The sequence below is a fragment of the Gouania willdenowi genome, chromosome 17 (assembly GCF_900634775.1).
Source record: "Gouania willdenowi chromosome 17, fGouWil2.1, whole genome shotgun sequence".
Taxonomy (NCBI): Eukaryota; Metazoa; Chordata; class Actinopteri; order Blenniiformes; family Gobiesocidae; genus Gouania; species Gouania willdenowi.
In genome coordinates this window covers 31730559-31753745 of record NC_041060.1, presented here as the reverse complement: position 1 = coordinate 31753745, position 23187 = coordinate 31730559, and the positions used below count along the sequence as shown (strand labels likewise).

At 39.9% G+C, this 23187-nt stretch overlaps 1 protein-coding gene across 1 annotated transcript in view; it reads left to right on the top strand.

Annotated features, from left to right (window-relative positions):
• lamc1 (laminin, gamma 1) overlaps positions 1 to 23187 on the top strand; it is a 103328-nt gene that overhangs the window by 61571 nt on the left and 18570 nt on the right. The window contains exons 3-13 of the mRNA XM_028472410.1: positions 6416 to 6546; positions 9583 to 9749; positions 12103 to 12291; positions 15821 to 15938; positions 16353 to 16451; positions 17218 to 17354; positions 17437 to 17559; positions 18243 to 18432; positions 20248 to 20360; positions 20451 to 20672; positions 22920 to 23108. Coding sequence (XP_028328211.1) covers positions 6416 to 6546; positions 9583 to 9749; positions 12103 to 12291; positions 15821 to 15938; positions 16353 to 16451; positions 17218 to 17354; positions 17437 to 17559; positions 18243 to 18432; positions 20248 to 20360; positions 20451 to 20672; positions 22920 to 23108 — 1678 coding nt within the window. The remainder of the gene's footprint in view (positions 1 to 6415; positions 6547 to 9582; positions 9750 to 12102; positions 12292 to 15820; positions 15939 to 16352; positions 16452 to 17217; positions 17355 to 17436; positions 17560 to 18242; positions 18433 to 20247; positions 20361 to 20450; positions 20673 to 22919; positions 23109 to 23187) is intronic.

The following is a 23187-nucleotide window of genomic DNA, read 5'->3' as shown; positions in this document are numbered from 1 at the left end:
TTTTGAAAAATACCATGATATACATTTTTGGTCCTACGGCCCAGCGCTACCCACCACCACTGCTATAGAGGGCGGATTAGTGGAGATTTAGGAAGTTATACTCTGACTGGTAGCAATAAATAGAAATAAAAAGTAAAGGAACACACCAGATTGATATTGGATGTAAGAAAAGTCACATTAATCCAGCTTGAAAAGAAAAACATCTAAAATAAATGACTTATTCTTAGTGCTGAGCGATTCTGCCTAAAAAAAAAAAAAAAATCAGATAATACGATTGACAATCCACTAATTCAGCTATAAGAGCATGTCGGTACCTTAGTTTGCCTTTAGTTGGACAGATTTGTGTATTACTCGGTAATTTAAAGGAGAGTCTCCCAGATCATCTTAAAAGCAAAAAAACAAAGAAACATACCTGCAGAACATACCAGGACGGTCAATAAGGAAGAACTATGTGACAATAACATCAAGTAGGATCAATGTTGTCATCTGTATTGGGGTTGTAGGATGGAGACATGAGGAGCAGACCAACCAGACCAAGTAAACATGCTGTCAAACATCACAGCGGCACCCACACCACCTGCTGGATAAGACCCCCAGCCTGAACCACTATGGGACCTTTACATGTAGAGTATTCAATATTTAGAGGTGCGGGTAGCAGGAAAAGCCCAGCATAAAGTTCAGAGAGATGAACAAATAGTGGCTGTGGGTCTAACTTCACCAAGACAGAAGGTATAGCGACTCATCTTCGTTGGGAGACATGATCAGTTGTCTGATAATTCAAGTATTAATAATATTTTCTACATGCTGCTGTCAGACATCCAGCTGAAACTGTTGACCCAGACCTCCTAAATGCCAGTGCAGTTAACCAGACACAAATCCCTTTATACGGATGGGTAGAAGTCACAATGTAGTTATCAGCAAAGAGCACTGTGAGCTAGAACTTTTGGTTTCAATCAAAGAGGGAGTATCGGAAGAAGCTGAAGACATGGTGTAAACCAGACATTGGCAACAAGCAGTTCAGGGGCCACATTTGGCCCTCAGTCTAATTTGGTGCGTCCCCCTAAACAAATCCCCAAAAATTGAATTTCAAGAAGTTGGAAGGAACATAAAGCCCGACATAATATACAAAACAATTCCCAAATCAACAGCAAATACACTCATAAACCTACAAAGTGACAACAAAGACAGACACAACAACCACTTAAACAAACAAAATGACTACAAAATCACAAAATACAACAACACATTACACAATAGCTCTAAAGACACACAAATCATCAACAATTTGCACAAAATTACTGAAAACAGTTACAAAAATACTGAAAGTGACCCCTACAATGCACAAATCGACAACAAAAACACACAAAATTAGAAGAAGAGCACAAAAAATAACCAAAAAACACATGATGACTCCAAAAACACACAAAATGACTGAAAACTGACAAAACAACACAACCACAGACAAAAGCCAAAAAAAGACAAAACCCTTTTTCCCCCTGTATTAATGCTCAGATCGGTCATTATTCTATTGTTGATAAGGTGGCCCTTGGATCAAATACAATCACCTTTGTGTGGCCCTCGCTGTGATACAGTTGCTCATCCCTGGTGTAAAATAAAGCATAGTAGAGGGAGGGAGGGAGGGGTCTGAAAAAAAAAAAAGAAATCTATTTAAAAAAAATATATATATATTTTTGTATGCTTTTTTTTTTTTTTTTTTTTTTTTTGGGGATATTTGGCAGTGTGTAATGCCTACAACAGGATAAATATTTTTTTCTTATTTTTGTGCATTGTCACTAACTCAGGGTGATTTCTCCTTAATGTTCTCACGTACAGTTGTTACAATGCCATCATTATGTTGTCATGGTTACTTGGAGACTTCTACACAGTAGTTTCAGTGAAAAGAAACTTGTTGCACTTTATTTCATGATGGCAGTGTGTAACACTGTGTTTTCTTTAGTGAACATGTGCAAAAACACTAACAATAAATAATAAATTTGATATTAACTAGAATATTGTGATAAATTCGTGTCGTGACCCATGTGTCGCGATACGTATCGTATTGCAACATCTTTGCCAATTCTCACCCCTAGAGGGAGGTGATCTCTATTCTAGTCAATCAGACAAGAACAGTGACTTGCTACCAGACCAACTTGATGTTTTATTGGAACTGGGTTTACATATTAAAGAAGGTGTTCTTTGCTTACACTGTTAGATCAGAAGACTGTACTGGGACAGACACGAAATTAATTCATCCAACTGGGACAAAGGCAGCTGATGTCAAATTGAGAGAGGGATGGGTGAATATTTGGAAGGAGTAGTTTATCTGAGGGGATGAGGAAGGTGCAGTAAAGACTTTGTACGATAGTTAACAATATGCTAAGGGCAGAAGCACTGAAGTTTCCTCCAATGAAGGAACAGTAGAAGAAGACTACGACTCAGCAGATGAGGGTAGTGGTTATGTGTAACAAGATAAAGGTAAAACCAGAACAAAGGAATGGATTGCTGAGACCTCGCACAGTCAAAGCATGATGCAGTATCTGGGAGCAGCGTATAGTGACTAAGATAAGGATGCCAACCACCCTCCTTCCCAGCAGAATAAGTATCGGTAGTCTTTCAGAGACCACATTGGTGTTTACATAGCTAGGGCCGCTGATTTTCTGTTTCAAATTTCTCCAAATATAGTTTCAGGGTATACCCAATTTTATTTTTAGCCACTATATTATGCCAATTTTAGTTTAATATCTGTTTTATCAGCTATCTTAATTACTGTACAAACTAATCATCTCAAAATCAGGGCAAAAATGTCTAATGGTCATTAGTAAAGTTAAACTTATGGTATAGAAGAGCGTGCATACAAGGTAGTAGATTTAGAGTAAATAAGATACAGTTAGTAATTAAAGCTGCTATCCAGAGTTTCTGAGAGAAGGTCTCGATGTCCCGACCTCAACAGCTCTACTTCCTTCTACCAGAAGCCACACCTCTACGTTAGTGCACGTGCATTGCAAAACATAACAAAGTCGCATAACTACAAACACTACACATTTATTGTTATTGAGTGCCATAACTTTTGATCAAAACATGTTTATTACTTTATTACTATCACAAAGACGTTTATCCACAAGCTGGTCTTCTTTAGTAGAAGCTTTATACGTTGGCCTCAATAACGCTATGCTGCTCACTGATACCTGGTTGCTGTTGTGACCGCTCCAGGAAGTGGAAGCCTATTGGCTGGGTGAAGTCGGCACTTTCGTTCATTTGTATAGGGATCTATAGGATGAAGGCGGGACTTATGTGCATTAACGTATATGAATGACCACCGGCCGTAGACCATAGTAAAAGACTAGTTAGGTATTTTTTCACATTTCAGAAGAACGATACATAGACATAGATTTCTCAGAAACTCCAGATATCAGCTTTAAGCAGTCTTGTGCATCAGTTACATTTAATAAAGGTATGTTTTTTAAGGTTTGTGGTGTACGACTTTTGGTGATTTAATGAAGATTGTCACATTGTGATGTTGAATGAAAGTAGATTAAACAACTCTTGAACGCTTTCTTCAGTCGAGTGTGTTACTTGTGTTTTAGAATAATGAATTGCTGTTATGGCAGGTGGGTTTTAAATGAGTAATGCATAAGCAGCCATTGGTTGAACAATACAATATTGAGAGGCACTCATATCACTGTTAGGAAAAAAATACATTGTTTGTTTAATTAAGTACTAGCAGTGGACTGACAATAACTCAGCTTTTCTATCTGCTCTGTCTTAATGAGACTCCAAGTTCTTCCATCCTGGTCATACCTGCCTGTCAATGCCTGATCTCGTCTGTCCTTAGGCAAGGCACTTCACCCACATTGCCTTGTGTGCGCGTGCGTGCGTGCGTGTGTGTGTGTGTTGGTGGAGGGGCAGACGGTGCAGTATGACAGCCTCGCTTCCATCAGTCTGTTGTGGCTACTATAGTAACTCACCACCCCTGTGTGTGGAGGGAAAGAATAGTGCAATGTAATGCAGTTTGAGTGTCTATGAAAGGTGTTTTATAAATCCAATACATCATCATCATCATCATGGTCCCTGTTTACTTTCACTCCTCACACGTCTACTCTGTGAATGAATGTTTTTAGCTTGGCAGCTCAACTTCCTAAACTTCCTTATTTGACTGGTCGGCATGAAGCTATTTATATCAAAGCTGGTCGTCTGTTTTTGGACTCGACAGCCGCTTGAAGTCGTCAGACGGAGTCTAACTGTCTATATGTCTACTTGCTGGTATTCTACTTCAGTTTATATAGACATTAGATGGGTTTCCATTACAGATTTTTGCAAAATAAAAGTGCAAAAATTTCGACAAAGTATAATTGGGCTTTGAATGTGTTTCCATTGATCGTTGTTTTAGGCAGGGGCCTCGTAACTCCTGTGAAATCTCATCCCACGAGACTTCACTGCAGAAAGACGGACTCAGAACCTCCTTCTAACACTCTGTATTCCTTTGTTGTTTCACATCTAATGTGGCAGTAATCATTTTCAAGTATAATGCTTAGAAATGTCCCGGTCTCCTCTTCTGTTTACACGTACCGCGTCATGTTTTCACTTAGACAAAGTGGTCATGTGACCAGGTAGCCTACCTCACGTCATGTGACTTGTATTTGTAGAAAAAGTGTTTCCATGGCGCGTTTGCCACACATTTCAATTTCAAAACGTCTGAAATTCCTCCTCATAAAAGCGTCAAAACTTTAGCGATATTTGAGCGTTTTTTCAAAATTCAGGTGTTTCCATCACCAGTTTTTATTGCGCTATTTAGATTTTGCGCAATTCCGAGAGTAATGGAAATACAGACATTATCTGAGGAAACAAACTGATTTGCTTAAAGCTGATTAAACAGGGCTAGTCTGAATGGACAAGGATTATCTTCCAGGTTTTCAGCAGGTGTACAAGGCGTCTCAGCCTCTATGTCAACAATAGGCGAGGCACTAATAATAACAATAAGAACATCATTAGCTGATGCAACACAGCAGACTACATAAAACAGCACAACCTAAGCTAATAGATGCTTAATACGCTGTTACTTTAAGACCAATTGAATAAATCACTGAATGCAGAAAATGTCTTTTTGGCTCCATCTTTGTAGTTGCTAGTTTGATTGTTTTAAATCAGCAGTTACCAAACAGGGGTGTGGGTACCCCGAGGGGTACAGCAGCATATTTTTTAGGGGTACTCTGAATGATTTAACAATTAATTAAATAATCAGGAAATGTTCCTAGTTCCTTTTTAGGCTATTTTTGGACAAATTCACAACAAACTAACAATACTATTGCTCAATAAAATACTATATTTTCTTATAATTTATTGAAACATGATTATTTTATGCTGTAGAGGTCATTTTATCACACCTCAGACAATAATTAGCTACATTTTACATAGGAGACCGTATTTACTTGCTATTGAAGTAATCACATAAAAGTTGCATTGGTATTTATATTTTAATAAAAACTTTAAATTCCACTCATTGTTTTGAATTTGTAGATTAAGCCTTAGGGAACCAATGTTGGAGACACATTTAGGGGTTAAGCAGAACCCACTGTTCCATAAATGAAAAAGCATATGAAATTATGTAGAGGGTACTTATGATATGAAGGGGGTACACATGATTTACAAAAATGCAAAGGGGGTACGCGGGGTGAAAAAGATTGGGAACCTCTGATCTAAATGAAACAGTAATGCAAACTTTGGTGTTTGAAGGATGACAGAAATGTTTGCTTTCTAGCTGTTGAAGTGAAAAGAGGATTCTTTTTCTTTTCTTTTCTTGGAAAGTAACTTGAGTATCTCTGCAGTAGGTTTTAGCTGTTCGTATTCAGCCAGATGTTCCAAGCGCTTCCGTTCATAAATAAAAACTTTTTTATGATCAACCTCTTTCTACGCCCTGCTACAACTTTCCCATTAGGAAATTCCCCCTGAATTACCAGTATCTTCCGTCATGTTCCAAATCTGAGCAGATGTGCTTATAATCTAATCAGTCTTGGTTTTATTCCACGGAGGAAATAAATGTGTTTGTCTCAATATGTCTGATTGAATGCTTCCTGTGTTGCATAACCAGGTTTTCCCACAATCAGAGTAGCTGGAACCATTGTTTAGAGAATCCCAGTGACTTTTTAGAAGAACACATTGTTTAGTATGACTGCGTTTTTTATCTGAAGCCTTTTTTGGGTTAAGGTTAATATAGTATGTATGCCCCTTTTATGGATATACTGTGTATTACATATTACAAAACAAAACAGAACCCAGTTAAACCTTTGTAAACAGGTATATTTTTACTAAGTTTTAATCGATTGCACTTTTAGCCAAGTTTTTAAGAAAGCTAAAAACAAGAAACTTGTCATCTGACATTATTGTTCATAATCTTGTATCCATGTTGTGTCTGTTGCAGGACTGGGTGACGGCCACAGACATTAAAGTGACTTTGAACAGGCTCAATACATTTGGAGATGAGGTTTTCAACGATCCCAAGGTCCTTAAATCCTACTACTACGCCATCTCAGACTTTGCTGTGGGAGGAAGGTAAAGACAGGATTTAACTCCTCTAAACTAACCAGTACAGATTTGTTTTAAATGTGATTCAATCTGAATTTTTGCCATTTTCCAAGACCTTTTTCTGTGTATTTTATTGTATTTTGTATATATTTTTATATCATAGGAAAACATAAAGTTAAAATGCTATAAGATAATAATTTAAAGTCATCTATGGATGTCCAAACAAGCTTTTCCTTCCAGTTTAGTTGTACCTAGCAGCCAGCAGGGTTTGGCTCAATTATAGTTGTAATTACGTAAATTATAATGAATTACAATTATGGTTTAATTATGATTGTAAATGTTTTTTTTTTTTAAATCTGCTCTAATTGAGCTCAGATAATTACTTTGTAACTGCAATTACCATGAAAATGCTATAAAAATTGTAAATTATCATTTAGTGCAAAAATGAGTAACATGTTACAGTTCTATGTACAGTTCTTCACCTATGTTGTAAACATTTATTAATTATATGAATTATATGAAATCTAAGGGAATACTGACACACACCCACACCAAAAATATTTAAACTGATATTTTCATTGATTAGGAAGCCTAACAAGGTAATCAACAATCAAATTACATGATAGAAATGAGTTTTTAGTGTATTTTACAGCTGGGAACAGGAAGGAGTGACTTGAGGTGGGAAAGAGTTGATTATTTTAAAGTGAGAGTGAGATGTGAAGTTGTAGTAAAACATATTTTGCTTATTGTGTTGTGTAATCAAGCCAGTCTGGTGACAAGTGTGAAGCTTAGCTATAATGGTGGTGGCTGTGGACAGAGGGAAGGAGTGAGTGGTAATACCTAGAACAGGTATTTGGGATTAACGTGTCGAAAGTTGAGCTCAGTACGAGTTTTATCCCACAGTCCAAGACATGCCAGTGCATCGTAGACTGATGTATGTGCAATAACCGCTACTGCAAACCCAAGCGCTGCCCCGGAACCGAAGATACAGCCAGGCAGGCAGAAAGAGTGGGGGCCAGGGAGCCCCAGGCCACCACCTCACGGCCAGGCAACCCCCAGACGCCCCTAAGACCCCAAGCCGAGAGGTAGCCACCGCCCCCCCCGCACCCATTAACGCATTCGAGAAAGCCCCAAGGAGCTGAGGACCCAACGCACCCCGCCACCGACCCCAACCCCATGCGGCGTGCGCAGCCCCAAGGCGGCAGAGTCGCAGACCCTGGCCTTGCAGGGGCCATTCCGCGCCGCACCCGCAGGCATGCAAGGGCGCGGTCCACGCTACCCACCCCGGAAGACCCCCCACGAACCGGCCACAGTCCGGCAGGACCGCACAGCCCCAGACGGCGCAAGGACAGCAGCCCAGGCCCCGCCGCCCACCGGACAGCGTAAGCCAAGGGGCAATACCCCTCACCGGCGCGCGTGTGACCCGCGGCCACCACCGCGGGGAGGAGGCACTCCTACGGCACACATCCAGTGTGGAATTGCAGCCCCCAGTCAAGGGCACCATGGATAGCAGGACAGACCTACTTGGTGGCCGACAGCGACCTCAACCATCGGAACAGCTAGTGCCGCCCCCCAGCAAACAGCATCATCCCGGAGCACCAAGCAATCCCGCTCCAACCCTGGTACAGACGCCAGGACACCCCCCCCACACTGGTGCGGCAGGCCGCCCCGGGGACCGCTCCCAAGGCAACCAGGAGACAACAGAAGACCCCGCAAAGAGAGCCCCTAGTAACAACCCCCCACGCACTCTCGAGACCCACCGCCCCACCACGCCCGACCATCCTGATGTATTTGTGCTCTACACGGTGGCCCAACCATCAACAGAGGGGCTGGGATAGGGCAAATTGAGGTGGGAGTGCCGCCCTCGTGCCACTACTTTGTAGCACAGGTGGCGGCCCCCTCCACCCCCAGCCCCACCATGGTCACTGTAGTCATAATTGATTTGTAATTGAACATGGATAATTGAAAACGTAATTGTAACTGAAAAATGTAATTGACCCCAACCCTGGCAGCCAGACGATACCCAGTGGATTGGCTTCTTCACAAAGTTGACAAGTTAAAGATTAGTGAATCTGCCACGCCTACTTGGCCACAATGAAATTTCTCTGCACACTCAGCATTCCTAACGTTGTCACTGGCCGTGGCTCGATCACTGGGAAAATAAAGTTATGAGCTGTGCTCAATATAAGAGGATATTACAATTTTACACATTCCCTTGCTTTTGTTTTTGCTCTTCCGGCAGCTCCATGTTTCATATTTGTTGTTTGTTTTTACTGTGGAAGACACTTTTGCTTTAGTTCACTATAGGGTTAATGACCTGTGTCCAAAACAGCCAGAGACATGTTGTGTTGTGGAAAAATGGAGTTTATTTTAAGAAATCAGTTCCAGGATTAACCCCCTCACCCCCATTTCAAAACCAAATTAGCCTCTTTTTTTTGGACACAGTCGAACAAAGATACATAGCATTTATTTTAATATGTCAGCATATTAAAATAAACCAGCTAAACCAGCACTATCCACTGATCCTCATTGTTCTGGCAAGTTTTAACACAAACAAATAAAATATGCTGAAGCTAAAGCATGTTGTTATCCAAGCATTCTCGATGAGACATGAAGGTTTACTACTGACATTGCATTGTGTGTTACAAATTAAAAGGCAGAGTTCTATTTAAATTATCCTCTTCCTTCCTGTTGTCAGTTTTTCCACAGAGTTGTGCCAAGAAGCCCCTGAGACAATAGGAAAAAAAAGGCTGTAAAGCAAGTCCTGTCTTGTTGTAAGATGCTCCTCATCCTGGAGCTTTAGCACACAGGCCCTCAGACTTAGTGAAAGAAAAAAAACACATTTCCAGCAGCAACAATATGAGCTTGACATCATCCTCTGTCAAAAATGCATCATCCTTAAAGCCATGCATGTGCTAGGTAAAACCTTTGATGAAAGTTTGAACAAAGTTGGTTTTGAATGGAGGAAAATATGACAGCCTCTCGTCATAATCTAATAAGTGAATGCTGACTCTGAGATGTTGTAGCTTGTCTCTTCAATGTAATCTGTAACCTTTCCACCAGGTGCAAGTGTAATGGCCACGCTAGTGACTGTGTGAAGAACAGCAGAGGGCGGCTCGTGTGCAAATGCAAACACAACACTGAAGGCGATGACTGCAATGTTTGCAAAGCATTCTACAACGACAGGCCATGGAGGAGAGCCACTGCGGACAATGCCAATGAGTGTCTGCGTAAGTATCAAACAGCTGCATGGTTTTTATATCCCGTGAATGACGAAACGGAGCCGAAAGCACAAAGGAAATGAGGCAACACTGGCAAGATCTCTGAATGCCGACATTCTTAGTGAGACATAATTCCTGAAGTTAAAACTGCTGTATTTTTGGAGTAGAGTTTGCTACTTTTTTCTTTAAAAGAAAAAAAAAAAGACTAATCTGTGGATTTGTCCGCCAGTCGGCAGCACCATCTAGTGAGAAAAATGTGAATTGGAAAACTGAATCACTTTGTGTGACAATAAAAGCGAACCCACTGGTAACCCAGTGAAAACCAGTATACAATAAATGTATTAAAATGATATGATGAGGGGCACGAAGTGTCAAACCAAGCTATTTCTTCTTCTCTGATTGTGGGGTGAGACTAGAGCTGGCAGACAGTTAGCGTAGCAGGCTTGCAGTAGCCCAGTCACAGTAAAGAACAAACGAAATGACCACAAACAGCTGTAAATCAACTGATGTGCAGACATTGAGGAGTGACTAGGTGCAGGCATTTGGAGATACTTGCCAGAATATCATGAAACTTCATTTATTCACAGGGGATACAACTAGAACTAGAGCTAGCGCTTCAATTACAACTTAATTACTATTTTGGTGACCGGCATTTTTTCCAATTAGATTTAAAATTACAATTATTATTTCCCCCCTGAAATCAGTTACAATTACATTCTCAATTACTAAAGTTTAATTACAATTAATCACAATTACTGAGCCTTTAATAAAAAAGCCCATAAAACGTAACCTTCTCGTGTTAGATTTCAGTTTTGACCCATTGCTTAAATGAGCTGTAAAATTAGCAAAAAATAATATCTATCATCCTATTTGTTTCTAATCTTTTGGCTACCTTGTTAGGCTTCCTTTTCCATGACAATATTAGTATTCATGTTTTTTTATGTGCACATCTGAGCCTTTTTTCTGTCACTGTACCCCTAGATTTCAACTTTTTTATTTAAATGGTAAAATGTTACTCAAGAGAACGGGTAAAGTTCATATGAAACATATTTTAATAATGGCTTCCTACATAGGCCTATGTATATAACACGGTTCCCCAGTTTTGCGTTTAATTACATTGTAAATGACAGTTTGTATAAAATGTTCATGCCAATTACAATTACAAAGTCAATTATCTGAACTCAGTTACAATTACTATTACAACAGCAACAGATTTTTTTCAATTCCAATTCCAACTATAATTACGTCATAATTGTAATTAATTATCAATTACACGACTACAATTATAATTAACCCCAACCCCAGGTGCAATTTAACATTTCACCAAGCAGATTCAAAGCCGCCTCCCACTTGGTCATGTGATTTAACAGCCAAAAAAAAAAAGTAATTTTTTTTTGTCAAATGTTGTGAATGTCTTGCTAAGTGACCCGTATACAGGTGTGACTTATAGAAAATACACTACCTTTAAGGAATGTGTTGTTGATTATCTGAAGTATTAACCCATGTTACCGTATCTTTCTTACTCATATCTTAACTAATCTCTGCTAGAGTTTGTCATACGTTTCAAGTGATATTACAGTATAAATGCTAAACCGTGAAAATATTTTTTATTACAGAAGAAACATTGGCTGATTATAGTACGCCTTATGCTGCGTTCACACCGGATGTGGCGCAATATATTTGCTGGGCCAGATTGCTTACAGTACAAAGTCAATGGGAAGACGCGGTAAGAGGCAAATTCTTCTGCTGTTGGTCGGCGTGGTTTGATACGTGCTGCAAGAGCGTTGGCAGCGGCATGCGCATTCCTGTTTTTCCATGACATTCATCATTCGCTTGAGTTGAAAATATTGAACTCCAGTGAATGTTTCGTGTGACGCGCAGGCGCGATAGCCAATCAGGGTCGTTGTTGTCAGTGACGTCAGGCCGTCAACGCAGACACCGGTCTTTTCATTCATTTCACCATGGAGGAGAAAATAATCGTGGTGTTGTGCGACCACCCGGAGCTCTACGACAGTACAGTTTTTTTACCGTGACCGGACCAGGAAGGCACAGCTCCCAAAGGAAAGAGTGAAACTCATCAAGTTGGATGCGTCGCTGATTAACCTGGTGAATCCAGGAACGCCGGCATCAAGCATTTTAATGGCACTTCACCGTCCATAGAACGTAAAGAACAGCGATTTTACTGGGGTCCTCCATGGTTGATGGTGAAAAGAAAGGAAGGCGCCTTTTTCTTATATTCGCTTCAAATGCGCAAATTGCGCCACGTCCGGTGTGAATGCAGCATTAGAGTCACTTGACCTATTCTGACAATGTAGCTCGTCCATAACCTCTGGTTAACTGTTTAAAACGGTTTGTTTTTCAGCCTGTGACTGTAATGGAAAGAGCTCTGAATGTTTCTTTGATGCTGAGCTGTACAGAGCCACTGGTCATGGAAGCCACTGTAGAAACTGTGCAGACAACACTGACGGGGCCAACTGTGAACGCTGCCTCGACCATTACTACAGAGACCAGAGCAGCAGCCGCTGTCTGCCATGTGGATGCAACTCTGTCGGTAAGAGGGAAAACCTGCACCAGAGCTTCACTTTGAAGGGAGGGAGAATATTTGTGCCATGTTTCCATCTAGACTCTCATGATTCATCTCTGTCGTGTTTTTCTTGTCTCACAAGTCCAAACTTGATTTATTACACAAGAGTTTTGAGCCTTACAGTAGCCAATAGACCCGTTTTGTATACGCAGTCCCCTCCAGAAGTATTCAGCAAGGTCAATTCCTTTGTTTTTGTTGTACGCTGAAGACATTTGGGTTTCAGATCAAAACATGAATATGAGACAAAAGTTCAGAGTTCCAGCTTTTATTTCATGGTGTTTACATCTAGATGTGTTAAACAACTCAGGACAATTCCTTATCTGGCTTGAGACTTATACATAATACAGATGCCTATCCATCAACTTTATATTATTGAACATTTTTTTAAACTGAAGTATGTTCACACAGCCTTTCACAGCTTAACCCCAGCTACAGAAATACACATCTGCTTTGTTGTTGTTCGTGCAAATTATATTTTCTATGATAAACATCATTATTAGAAGTAAAAACAAACAAATTTAGCAAATTTTCTGGTAATATTTTGTTTGTTTTTTAATATTCATATAATCATATTTGTAGCTTAACTAAATCATCAAGTTTCAATATTCCTGATTCAGTGAATGAGTTGTTGGTGTGTTGGTTTATGTTTTCAATTACCCTTGTTCAATTACAATTCAATTATGATTACAGTTACCCATATTTTTTCTAATTACAATTAAATTACAATTGTTTTTATCCTCAGAAAGTCAATTATAGTTACGTTCTCAATTACTAAAGTTCAAATACAATTAATTACTATTACAGGTTATAACCTAATAAAAGTTAACCTTCCTCTTGTGTTAGCTTTCTGTTAGCATCTCTTATGACAACGGTCATAAATCAGCTGTAAAATACACTAAAATCAATATCTATCATCTAATTTCTTTCCTATCTGTTGGTTACATTGTTAGGTTTCCTAATCAATAAATAAAAATGTGGGAGAGCTTGATCTGAAATATATTTTAATAATTAACTACATATATAGAAGTGTAACATGATTCCCCAGTTTTGTGTTAAATTATAATTGACAATTTGTTCCAGAATTTTCATGGCAATTATAATGATATTAATTTAAAAGTGCCTTTTAGGTCATCCAAGGACACGTTACAATAAAAACAGAATAATAAAAACAGTGCAATACATTATAAAACAGAATAATACTAAAAAGAAAAGAAAAAAAGAAACAATTATTATTACAAAGTCAATTATCTGATTCAGAACTCAATTACAATTTAATTACGATAACGACATCAACAGATTTTTTTATCAATTACGTGATTACAATCATAATTGACCCCAACCCTGGTGTTCTCTATGAGCTACACTATGAATGACTCACTGTTCTCATTTTGGAGTAAAATAAAGGATTAATGTTTGTAGCGTATATATTAGCCCAGACTGCACCACAGTAACCCAAGTAAGGCAAAATGTGTGAGCAATATAAAATGATCCTTGCTTTGTAACTAAACGCATACTTAGCCTCATTCAAAACCAAAATATTCTGACACGTCTTTGATTTTAGCTGAGATATGAGTTTTCATGTCACTGTATCATCAATGATCACACCTAGAACCTACATTCTGACGCTGTTCATTCAGACTCCGTCTAAACAAACCCACATGTGAGTCTTCTTTGGTTTTTGGGTTTAAAGTTGCTTGTTTTTTATTGATTCTTGTACAACTCTTCACAATTTAGTCAAATTATTTGAATTTGGCATATTTTCTTGTAAAAAAGTAAGAATGACTCTCCCTTATTGGTTGACACTCAGTTATTACAACTGGATTTTGCAATTGGCTGAGAAGGTGTTTGTGACGTTTTGGTGGCTTCTGACATCACAAACCAGAACTGTTAGCTGGGGTTGGGTATTGCCTGGCATTTGGCAATACGATCTGTATCACGATACATATGTCACGATATATCCCGATATAAAGTATAAGGCGATTATTGCATTTTTATATATATATATATATATATATATATATACCTGTATATATATTAGGGATGTAACGATTAACTCAACTCCCGATACGATTCGATTCACAATACTGGGGTTCACGATACGATTCTCTCACGATTTATTTTACAAAATGGGACTGTAGAAAAATGATGACTGAAAAATATTCTTTTATTTTTTGGGGGAAAAACTATACTGTTTTCCTTTTATTTTTCATTGTCAAAAGAATCCCTTGATAAACTATTCAAAACAATGCAATTAACTAAAAATAAATATTGAATGAAATAAATAAAGGAATAATACAAACGAAGAAGAAGCCTATTAATTTAAATTCTGGTTCTATAGTAAACAATGCAAAACTGCATAATAGTTCTTTTTCTTTTTAAAAGTGCAACTGAAAATGTATTTTGTGCCTTAACAATTGGACTTTAAAAAGAAAAAAAGTCACTTCACTGTATTTAGGTCAGATATTTGTTTGGACCAGCAGAGAGCGCTGGTAACCCAGTGGTCGGTTGGCATGCAGATATTCATGCAGTGAAGAAGAGATGCTATGCTAGCAGACTTCTCCAGGTATTCACTTAATATTACAGATATTTTTTCGGTGCTAAAGGGGTAAGGAATCATTTATGAACATGTTTAAGAGTAGAAGATGGCCAGAAAGAAAGTTTTAGCAAATTCCGCCCGCCGCCAACACTTATGGAAAAAAGTACTGCGATTAAATTTTCGCAGTATCGATCTGAATCGTGATACTTATGAATCGATTTTTGACTGCTTTACGATTAATCGTTACATCCCTAATATATATATATATACACATGACTTAAGAAACAACTAATCTGTAAATGTGTACACCTTCATGAGAATATTATGTATGAAATAAATTTTATTGGCTTTAGTGCAACATGACTTTGTAATCTGTGGAGATTAGATTGGATTGGGAGAATTGTTAATAGAAAGGTATAGCGAGTATTGAGTAGCTAGTTAGCATAGCATAGATTGTTCTTTGGAGATTTTATAGTATAAACTGGGCGTGTCTTAACTGCACCAGGAGCCCCACCCATAATCAAGATCAAGATTATCCTTATTTGTCCCACAAGAGGAAATTTGCAGTTTCAGCAGTAGATAAATAAAATAAAATAAAATAAAATGGCATAATAAAAAATAGAAGATATATACACACATGGGCCTGTACACAGTACAGAGAGAAAGAAAGACATTCGTTACTCTTTAACAGTTATTTACAGCGCATTGTGTGACCTCTTTCTGCTCTTTGAGCCATTTCATTTTTTTGTGCTCACTTATTTGATTTTTGTGGTTATTTCTGTCCTGCACAACAATTTGTCAGCTTAATGTGATTTTGTGGTTGTTTGTGACTCTGTCAACTCACTCTTCTAGCATTGATTAAAAGTACGAAGCTTCTGATGTCGTCATGGTTTATTGTGAAAGTCAGCAGTGCTGATTGGTCATTCAGGCTAACCATTGTCTGGTTTTTTGTGTCTCCAGGCTCAGAGTCTCCACAGTGTGACAACAGAGGCGTTTGTGCCTGCAAACCAGGAGTGACGGGGGAAAAATGTGATCATTGCCAGCCAGGATACCACAGTCTGACAGAAGCTGGCTGCAGGTAGAGACACACTCACAACTGGACCTTTCTACATGCAAACAACTTCTGTAAATACGTACATAACAAACCAACAGACCAGTCAACACCACTAGAACCAATGACCCTCTGATTACAAGCCTGCTTTTCTACCCCTTAGTGTAGGCTGCTTACAATGCAATGTAGGATTAATATTCTGCTGTCCTAGACTTTTTGAAAAATAAAACAAACTAAAATCATAAGGTGGTGGGGTAATAAATTGTCAGTGAATCCTAGAAAGGGGTCTGGTCCAGCTCTGATGGGGTCAACACTTGATGTATACACGAGTACTGTTGGTGAACCTCAAAAACTGATGCTTCAAAGTGCTGAATGCTGAATTAATAAAACATGTACTGTATGCATCTGAAATCCTGTAAAACTATGAAATCTCCCCATCAGGCCGTGCTCGTGCTCACCTTCAGGCAGCACTCAGGAGTGTGACGTCCACACTGGTCAGTGTCGCTGCAAGGACAACGTGGAAGGCTTCAGCTGTGACAGGTAACGCCTCAAAGCACACGCTGTCTCTGTTGTTTAGTTGTGAACAGGGGTGGACTGGCCATCTGGCATACCGGGCATTGTCCCAGTGGGCCGGTCCGGGCCACTACATTTAATAATAATAATTTTGATGAGCAAGGGGAGGCAGACGTGATAACAGGTGGCCAAAAATGGTCCAAAAGTGGCAAAAACGGTGACTAAAATAGGCGAAAAGCAGTCAAGAGTGGCAAGAAAATGGGCAAATAAAGATGAACAGGGGGTATGTAATGGCAAAGGGTAGCTTTATTGGGCAAAATGTGGCAAACAATAGTGAAAAAGGGAAACAGAAATAGGCAGAATGTAGGGAAAAGGAAACAAGCAGTATTTATTGGGCAAAATAGATGGAAAAGTGGGCAAAAATGTTTTTAAGAAAGGACAAAAATGTGATAAGTGTCAAAAATAACTTGACAAAAAATATGAAAAAAGGGATATTTATGGGCAAAAGGTAGCTAAAGTCTGGAAAAAGTGTCAAAAGGGGAAAAGATAAGACAAAGGAAGTAATAAGGGGTTAAAGTTTCCCCCTTTTAAGGTTTTCTAGGGGAATAATAATTAAAAATACGACATAAAGAGCCATATGTTGTGCATCACTGACTTAATAAAGGCTTCTACATGGTGTCGCTGATAATGTAGTGGACTGGTCTGGACAGAAAATGCCAGGACTGAATTTTTGTCCCAGTCCAGCCCTGGTTGTGACTGTAAACACTGAGGTGTGTGCACGGGTGTTTTGCAGGTGTAAGCTTGGTTACTTTAATTTGGATCCCAACAACCCTCTGGGCTGCACTCCCTGCTTCTGCTTCCAGCATTCATCAGTGTGTGACAGTGCTGAGGGCTACAGCGTCCACACCATCAGTTCAACATTTTTTAACGGTAATACACTGAGAGCACAAATAACCAACCCACCCAACACAGGGAAACCACATTTCTAAGGCTTTTTGTGTCTGCGTGTCAGATGATGAGAAGTGGAGCGCTCAGGGCCAAGATGGATCTACTGTCCAGGTCCAGTGGTCTCCCAGCGGACAGGACATTTCTCTGATATCAGATGACTACTTCCCTATGTACTTTGTTGCTCCAGGTACTTTGTCTTACACACAGTTGACATGTTTCACTATGATATAGACCACAGGTCACCAACCTTTCTGAAACTGTGAGCTACTTCATAGGTACTGAATAATCTGAAGGGCTACCAGTTAGAAAAGCACTTCTTAAACACTAAATGTTCACGGTTTCACTTTAAATAGAGGGTAAATTAATAAGGAAGGCCAGCAGTAACTTAAAAAAGTAGAAAATATATAAGTTTCAACATGCAACATGTTAAATTTACATTACATTTCATAGAAAATTGTCATTTTATTTTACTAGCTACCAACAACTTTTAAATAATCATATAACGTTATATTTGTAAAATGGAACCTTTGTCATATTCTATGTTGTATATAATATACCACAACTCATACACCAAATCTGCACTTAAAAACATTTAAATGTTTCAGTGAAAATAAACATTTAAAGATGGTAATTTAATAATGTTTCACCTGCAGCAGTATTTAACTCTACTAAGTACTAACTACATCTGTCATACGTTTTCATCCTGAATCCTGGAAAGTAAATCAGATTTCAGATGGAGCTCATTGGTGACCAGAGCCCCTAAGGCCACCTCACGTGGTCCATGCGGGCTACCTGGTGCCCGTGGGCACCGTGTTGGTGACCCCTGATATAGGCTTTCACAATGATGATATCTTGCTTGTCTTGTTTCAGATAAATTTCTAGGCAACCGTCTACTGAGTTATGGGCAAAACCTCACCCTGAATTTCCGGGTGGAGCGGCGAGATGCTCGGCTCTCTGCTGAAGATCTGGTTCTGGAGGGATCCAACCTGCGTGTAGCTGTACCCCTCATTGCCCAGGGCAACGCCTATCCTAACGAAAACATGCAGACCTACGTCTTTAGGTAAAACCTTTGTGAAGTCAGGATTTTTTTTGTCCTTTAATCCTCCTTGAACTGGTCGGCTTCAGCTTTGGGCCGCTCCCAGACCCCAGTAGGAGAAGAATGACCCAGACCCACAGGAGGGAGCCTGCTCTCCAGGGACAGGCAGAACCTGAACCTGAGATGTTCACGTTCTTGTACAATTTCTACCTCATTGGCCCGTGCTAAGGTGCCCTACTCTCTTGAGACAAGCTAGCTTTCATTGCTTTCTAAATTATCATTGTTAGAGGGCCAAAGCAGAGAAGGCGAAGACTCGGTAAACTTTGCTCTCCTCTGATAAGTCGGACGTTATGGTGCAGAGCCGAGAGTTCAGCTGGTAGTAGGGGATTGGGGGGGTTGAGGACAGAGAGTCATCTGTAAACGTCCCGGTGAAATCGGACACATACTTGAGCGTGTTGGGGAGGTCAACCGGTGATAATGAATTGTTTTCGTTACAGGCTAGCATTCTTTCCAGTAGCCTTGAAGTCTCTGGTCACAGTAAATCTAATATTGTTGGATCAAACAATTGGCCAACACGTCCTCTCCATTCTTTCCAAAATCGATTCATGATAGTCTGAGAGTCAGTGCCCCGCCCAAACCGTCAGTGACGACTGACAGACTTCCCAAAACAACTGCCAATGTAATACAGACTTTACGATAGATCAGATAGCCGCCAGCTCCAATTATCAGCATCCCTGCTACCATGATTCCAATCATGTAAATATCCTTGACGTCCTCAACGGAAAATAGAGACAGACAGACAGACAACTTTCCAGGACTCCCAGGAATTCATCGTGTATCCGGCTGGAAATGTTCCATCAGGGCACGCAGGCTCACCACGCTCTGGTCTTTTCATTGAAAAAATTGATAAATAGCATTAAATGACCAGCTGACCAATTCCATAGTTTCGGTTTTGGATAAATATATAGAGAGTCTCCAAATAGTAACAGACAAAACAAGCAGGCAGATGGGGAGGAGAGCAGGAGAAGAAAAATGAGATCGCCTTCGTCAAGAAGCAGAAGAGAATCAAATTGGTGGAATGTCTAGAATATGAGAATAGAATAGAATTTGGGCATTGTCACTAATAATGATGGATGAGTATTTGTGTAAAGAAAAAAACAAGTTAATGCCAGACTTCTACCACAAAAATATCTGATCCGAGGGCCACATTATCAATCTTTATGTGAGCATTTAGAATAATGACCAATCAGAGCATTAGTGCAGGAAAGAACAAAGGGTTTTGTCTTTGTTGTCCTTTTGTGTGGGTTTTTTTGGTGGGTTATTTTTTAGACATTTTGTGTTTTTGAATTAATATGTAGATCATGTGACATTTTGAGACCATCTTGTGTCACAAACAAGCACTGTTAGCCCCGCCCCTTTTAGAAAAACTAGCACATGTGGGCTCTACAATCTGTGGTGAGTAGGTTGATTGAGAAAAGAGTGAATGGAGACCGATTATTGAGTAATGAGTAGCTAGTTAGCATACCATAGATTGTTCATTGGAGATTTTATAGTATAGAGTGGGCGTGTCTTAACTGCTCCAGGAGCCCCGCCCATAATTAGGGTTATTTTTGTATTTCCCTCCTAGTGGCAGGTCAGGAGAAAGCAGTGGTTTAGTTACTCTTTATGTATAGATTGCAGACTTTATATGTTTTTAAATGTTCGTTTGGTTATTTTAAAAATGATCTGAATATATAATTCTAATAAGACATCACAGTCTGAACTGAGCTCCACAGTGAACAAAGCTTGTGTTATCTGATTTATCTTCACTAATCTGGGATAAATCTGTTTGTGGTTCAGGCTCCGTGACAGCACCGACTATCCCTGGACTCCACCAATCAGCCATGCAGACTTCCAGAAACTTCTCCAAAATCTTACATCCATTAAGATAAGGGGCACCTACAGTGAGAGAAGTATGCAATACAAACCAAGAATGGCCCAATAGTTCCCACACATTGTTACCAATAACTTCACTTCCGTTGCTGATGAGATGTTTTTTGCAGGTACTGGTTACTTGGATGACGTCTCCTTGGTAACGGCTGTATCAGGTCCAGGTGTGCCAGCTCGCTGGGTGGAGCAGTGCACCTGTCCTCAGGGTTACGAGGGTCAGCACTGTGAGCAGTGCACTGTGGGATATCGCCGGGCCCGTCCTGACCTTGGAGCGTTCAGCTCCTGTGAACCCTGCAACTGCAACGGACACAGTGAAGACTGCAGCCCAGACACTGGTGGGTTAACTGTGGGTTCTTAGGGCAAACTGAGAGACCACGTCAGCCAACTGCTAAGATAGACATCATTGACGAGTAAACAGATTCATTACAATCAATGACTGGATGGCCAATTTATTCACAATGTATTTAGTCAGGGAAGAACATAATGGCCCTCATTTATCAACCTGGCGTGAAAACGGGTGCAAATGTGAGTGCACATTGTGTCTTACGACAGGACCAACGTGGGAACATTTGTATCTGACCAATCCCAGTGCACCAATGCTCAGGTGTTGATAAATGCAGCGGCTGAATTCGATCGTCATTACCATGTTACGCCCTCAAATATTCCTGGTTCGGAGGCCCCGCCCACTGAGGTCAAAGAAACACTGGCAAGGAAATAAATGTTTCTGAAATGCAATCGGCATTCTCAGAGCTGAGGTGAAGAAAAACTAAAATGTGCTTTTCAGTAGAGTGAAAAGTGGAATTAAAGGAGCTCATTTAAACGCTCTGTGGAAGAGAATAAGAGGTATTGAACAGCTTTTCCATTTTGGAACAAACTCAGGCTGAGGTTTGAATTAAATTCTCAATAACGACAAATGATGGTTTCAATGAAATGTTACCCACCCACAGCGTAAAAGCCTTAATCCCTGCTTTTTGATCAAGACTATTCTTTACATTAAGGCCAGTTTACTCTGGCCAGTGTAAGCCTGTGCATTCCAGCCACATTGCTCCATTCACCAACGTAATGTTATGCGAAACAGGTTAAAATAATACATATCTCTCTGGTGTACAACAGCGTTCCCTCACTGGTCCAACACAGCAGAAGCAGCTCCTGTCATCCATGTGTGGTGCATGTTGCAGTGAACCTATGAGCTGCAGCACCGGTAACAGAGTTTATCAGTGGGTTTATTGAAGGAAAACCATTAAAGTGCAGGTATCAGTGATAGCATTGGCTTTTTAAATTTCATTTTCATTTCATTTTTTAATAATCCATTTGATCTCTTCTGAATGTGTGTCTGCTTATGTTTAAATGACGGCTGAAGCTTGTTTAATACTTTATTTTCAGCACAAATCCACACACTCTGGTTTGCGACACAAAGTCAGACCAGACGTGAGATCTGATCGTAGAGTACGATCTCGTCAGAATTTATTAATACCTTGTGTGAATTTGGTTGCACAGATCTGAACGTACGAGCGGTTAATAAATAAGGGCCAGTGGGTTTACAGATGTGTACGGTGATGTACACAATAGCTGCAACCAGTAAGAAAACGCAAAGCACAGGGATATACAGTATCCAATTTCTTTAGAAACTGATCAGGAGCGTACATAGAAGCAGGTCTATGTAGTCCAACAAAGGTAAAAAAGTTGCGGCGATCAATTGTTCTCTGACTCTCAATGAGAAACATATTTATTTCTAAGAAAGAAACTCAATTTCAACTTCATCTTGGAGACAAGTTGATCAATATGCAGTTTAACGGACAAGTTCTCATCAATCAGAATGATAAGTTGACAACCTCGGAAGGTGAGCTGGAAGCTGCTTGCCATTTGAAAGCTTGGTCTTTAACTTCTCTGCATTCAGCACTAACTTAAGCTGAGTCAAACGTGACTGAACAATGTTGAAGTCTGACTGCGAGAACTCAAGGCATTTCAAAGCTGAAGAAGATTAACAATAAATGACTGTGTCATCAGCCTAACAGTGAGACGTGGCATCAGACAAATTGTGGGCCTAAAATCCAACCTTGAGGAACACCCTTTAGTACAGGGAGAAAAGAAGACGACCCGGCATCCTGGACACACTGTGTTCTCTCTGATAAATAATTAGCCAACCAATTTACAGTCTGGTTAGATCAGCCAATCTGGTGGCGTCTATCTGCCAAGATAACATGATCGACGGTGTCAAAAGCCTTTGACAAGTCTATGAAAAGAGCTGCACAGTATTTTTGGCCGTCTAGTGCCTCTATGATGTCGTTCACCACTTTAACAGCAGCAGTTATTGTGCTGTGCGGATTACAAAAACCAGACTGATATTGTGAGAGGAGATCATATGTATCTAAAAACATTTAAGTTATTCACCATCCAACTTAACCCAATTCAGAAGATCTTTCTCTGTTCTTCTCTGATTAGATTATTGACATCTTTATTGACACATTGAAACCTTTGTGCTCTAATCTAATTGATTTCTGATTGGTGAGATAGCCAACTTGTCCGTGAACAAATCCTGATTTGATCAGTCAGATTTCATCAAATGGGTTTTTCTCTTTCAGGAGCGTGTGACTGTTTGCACAACACGGCTGGTTTAAGCTGTGAGCGTTGTAAGGATGGGTTCTATGGTGATCCGACCCGTGGAACATCAGATGATTGTCAGCCTTGTCCGTGTCCGACTGGAGTCACCTGTGCTGTCGTCCCCAAGTCCAAAGAGGTTGTGTGCACCAACTGTCCTGTTGGAACGACAGGTACGTCTGTGTGTGGCTGAGGGACTACATCAGATGTGACGTAAACACGAGTAAGCTACATCGCTAACATGTGTTCACA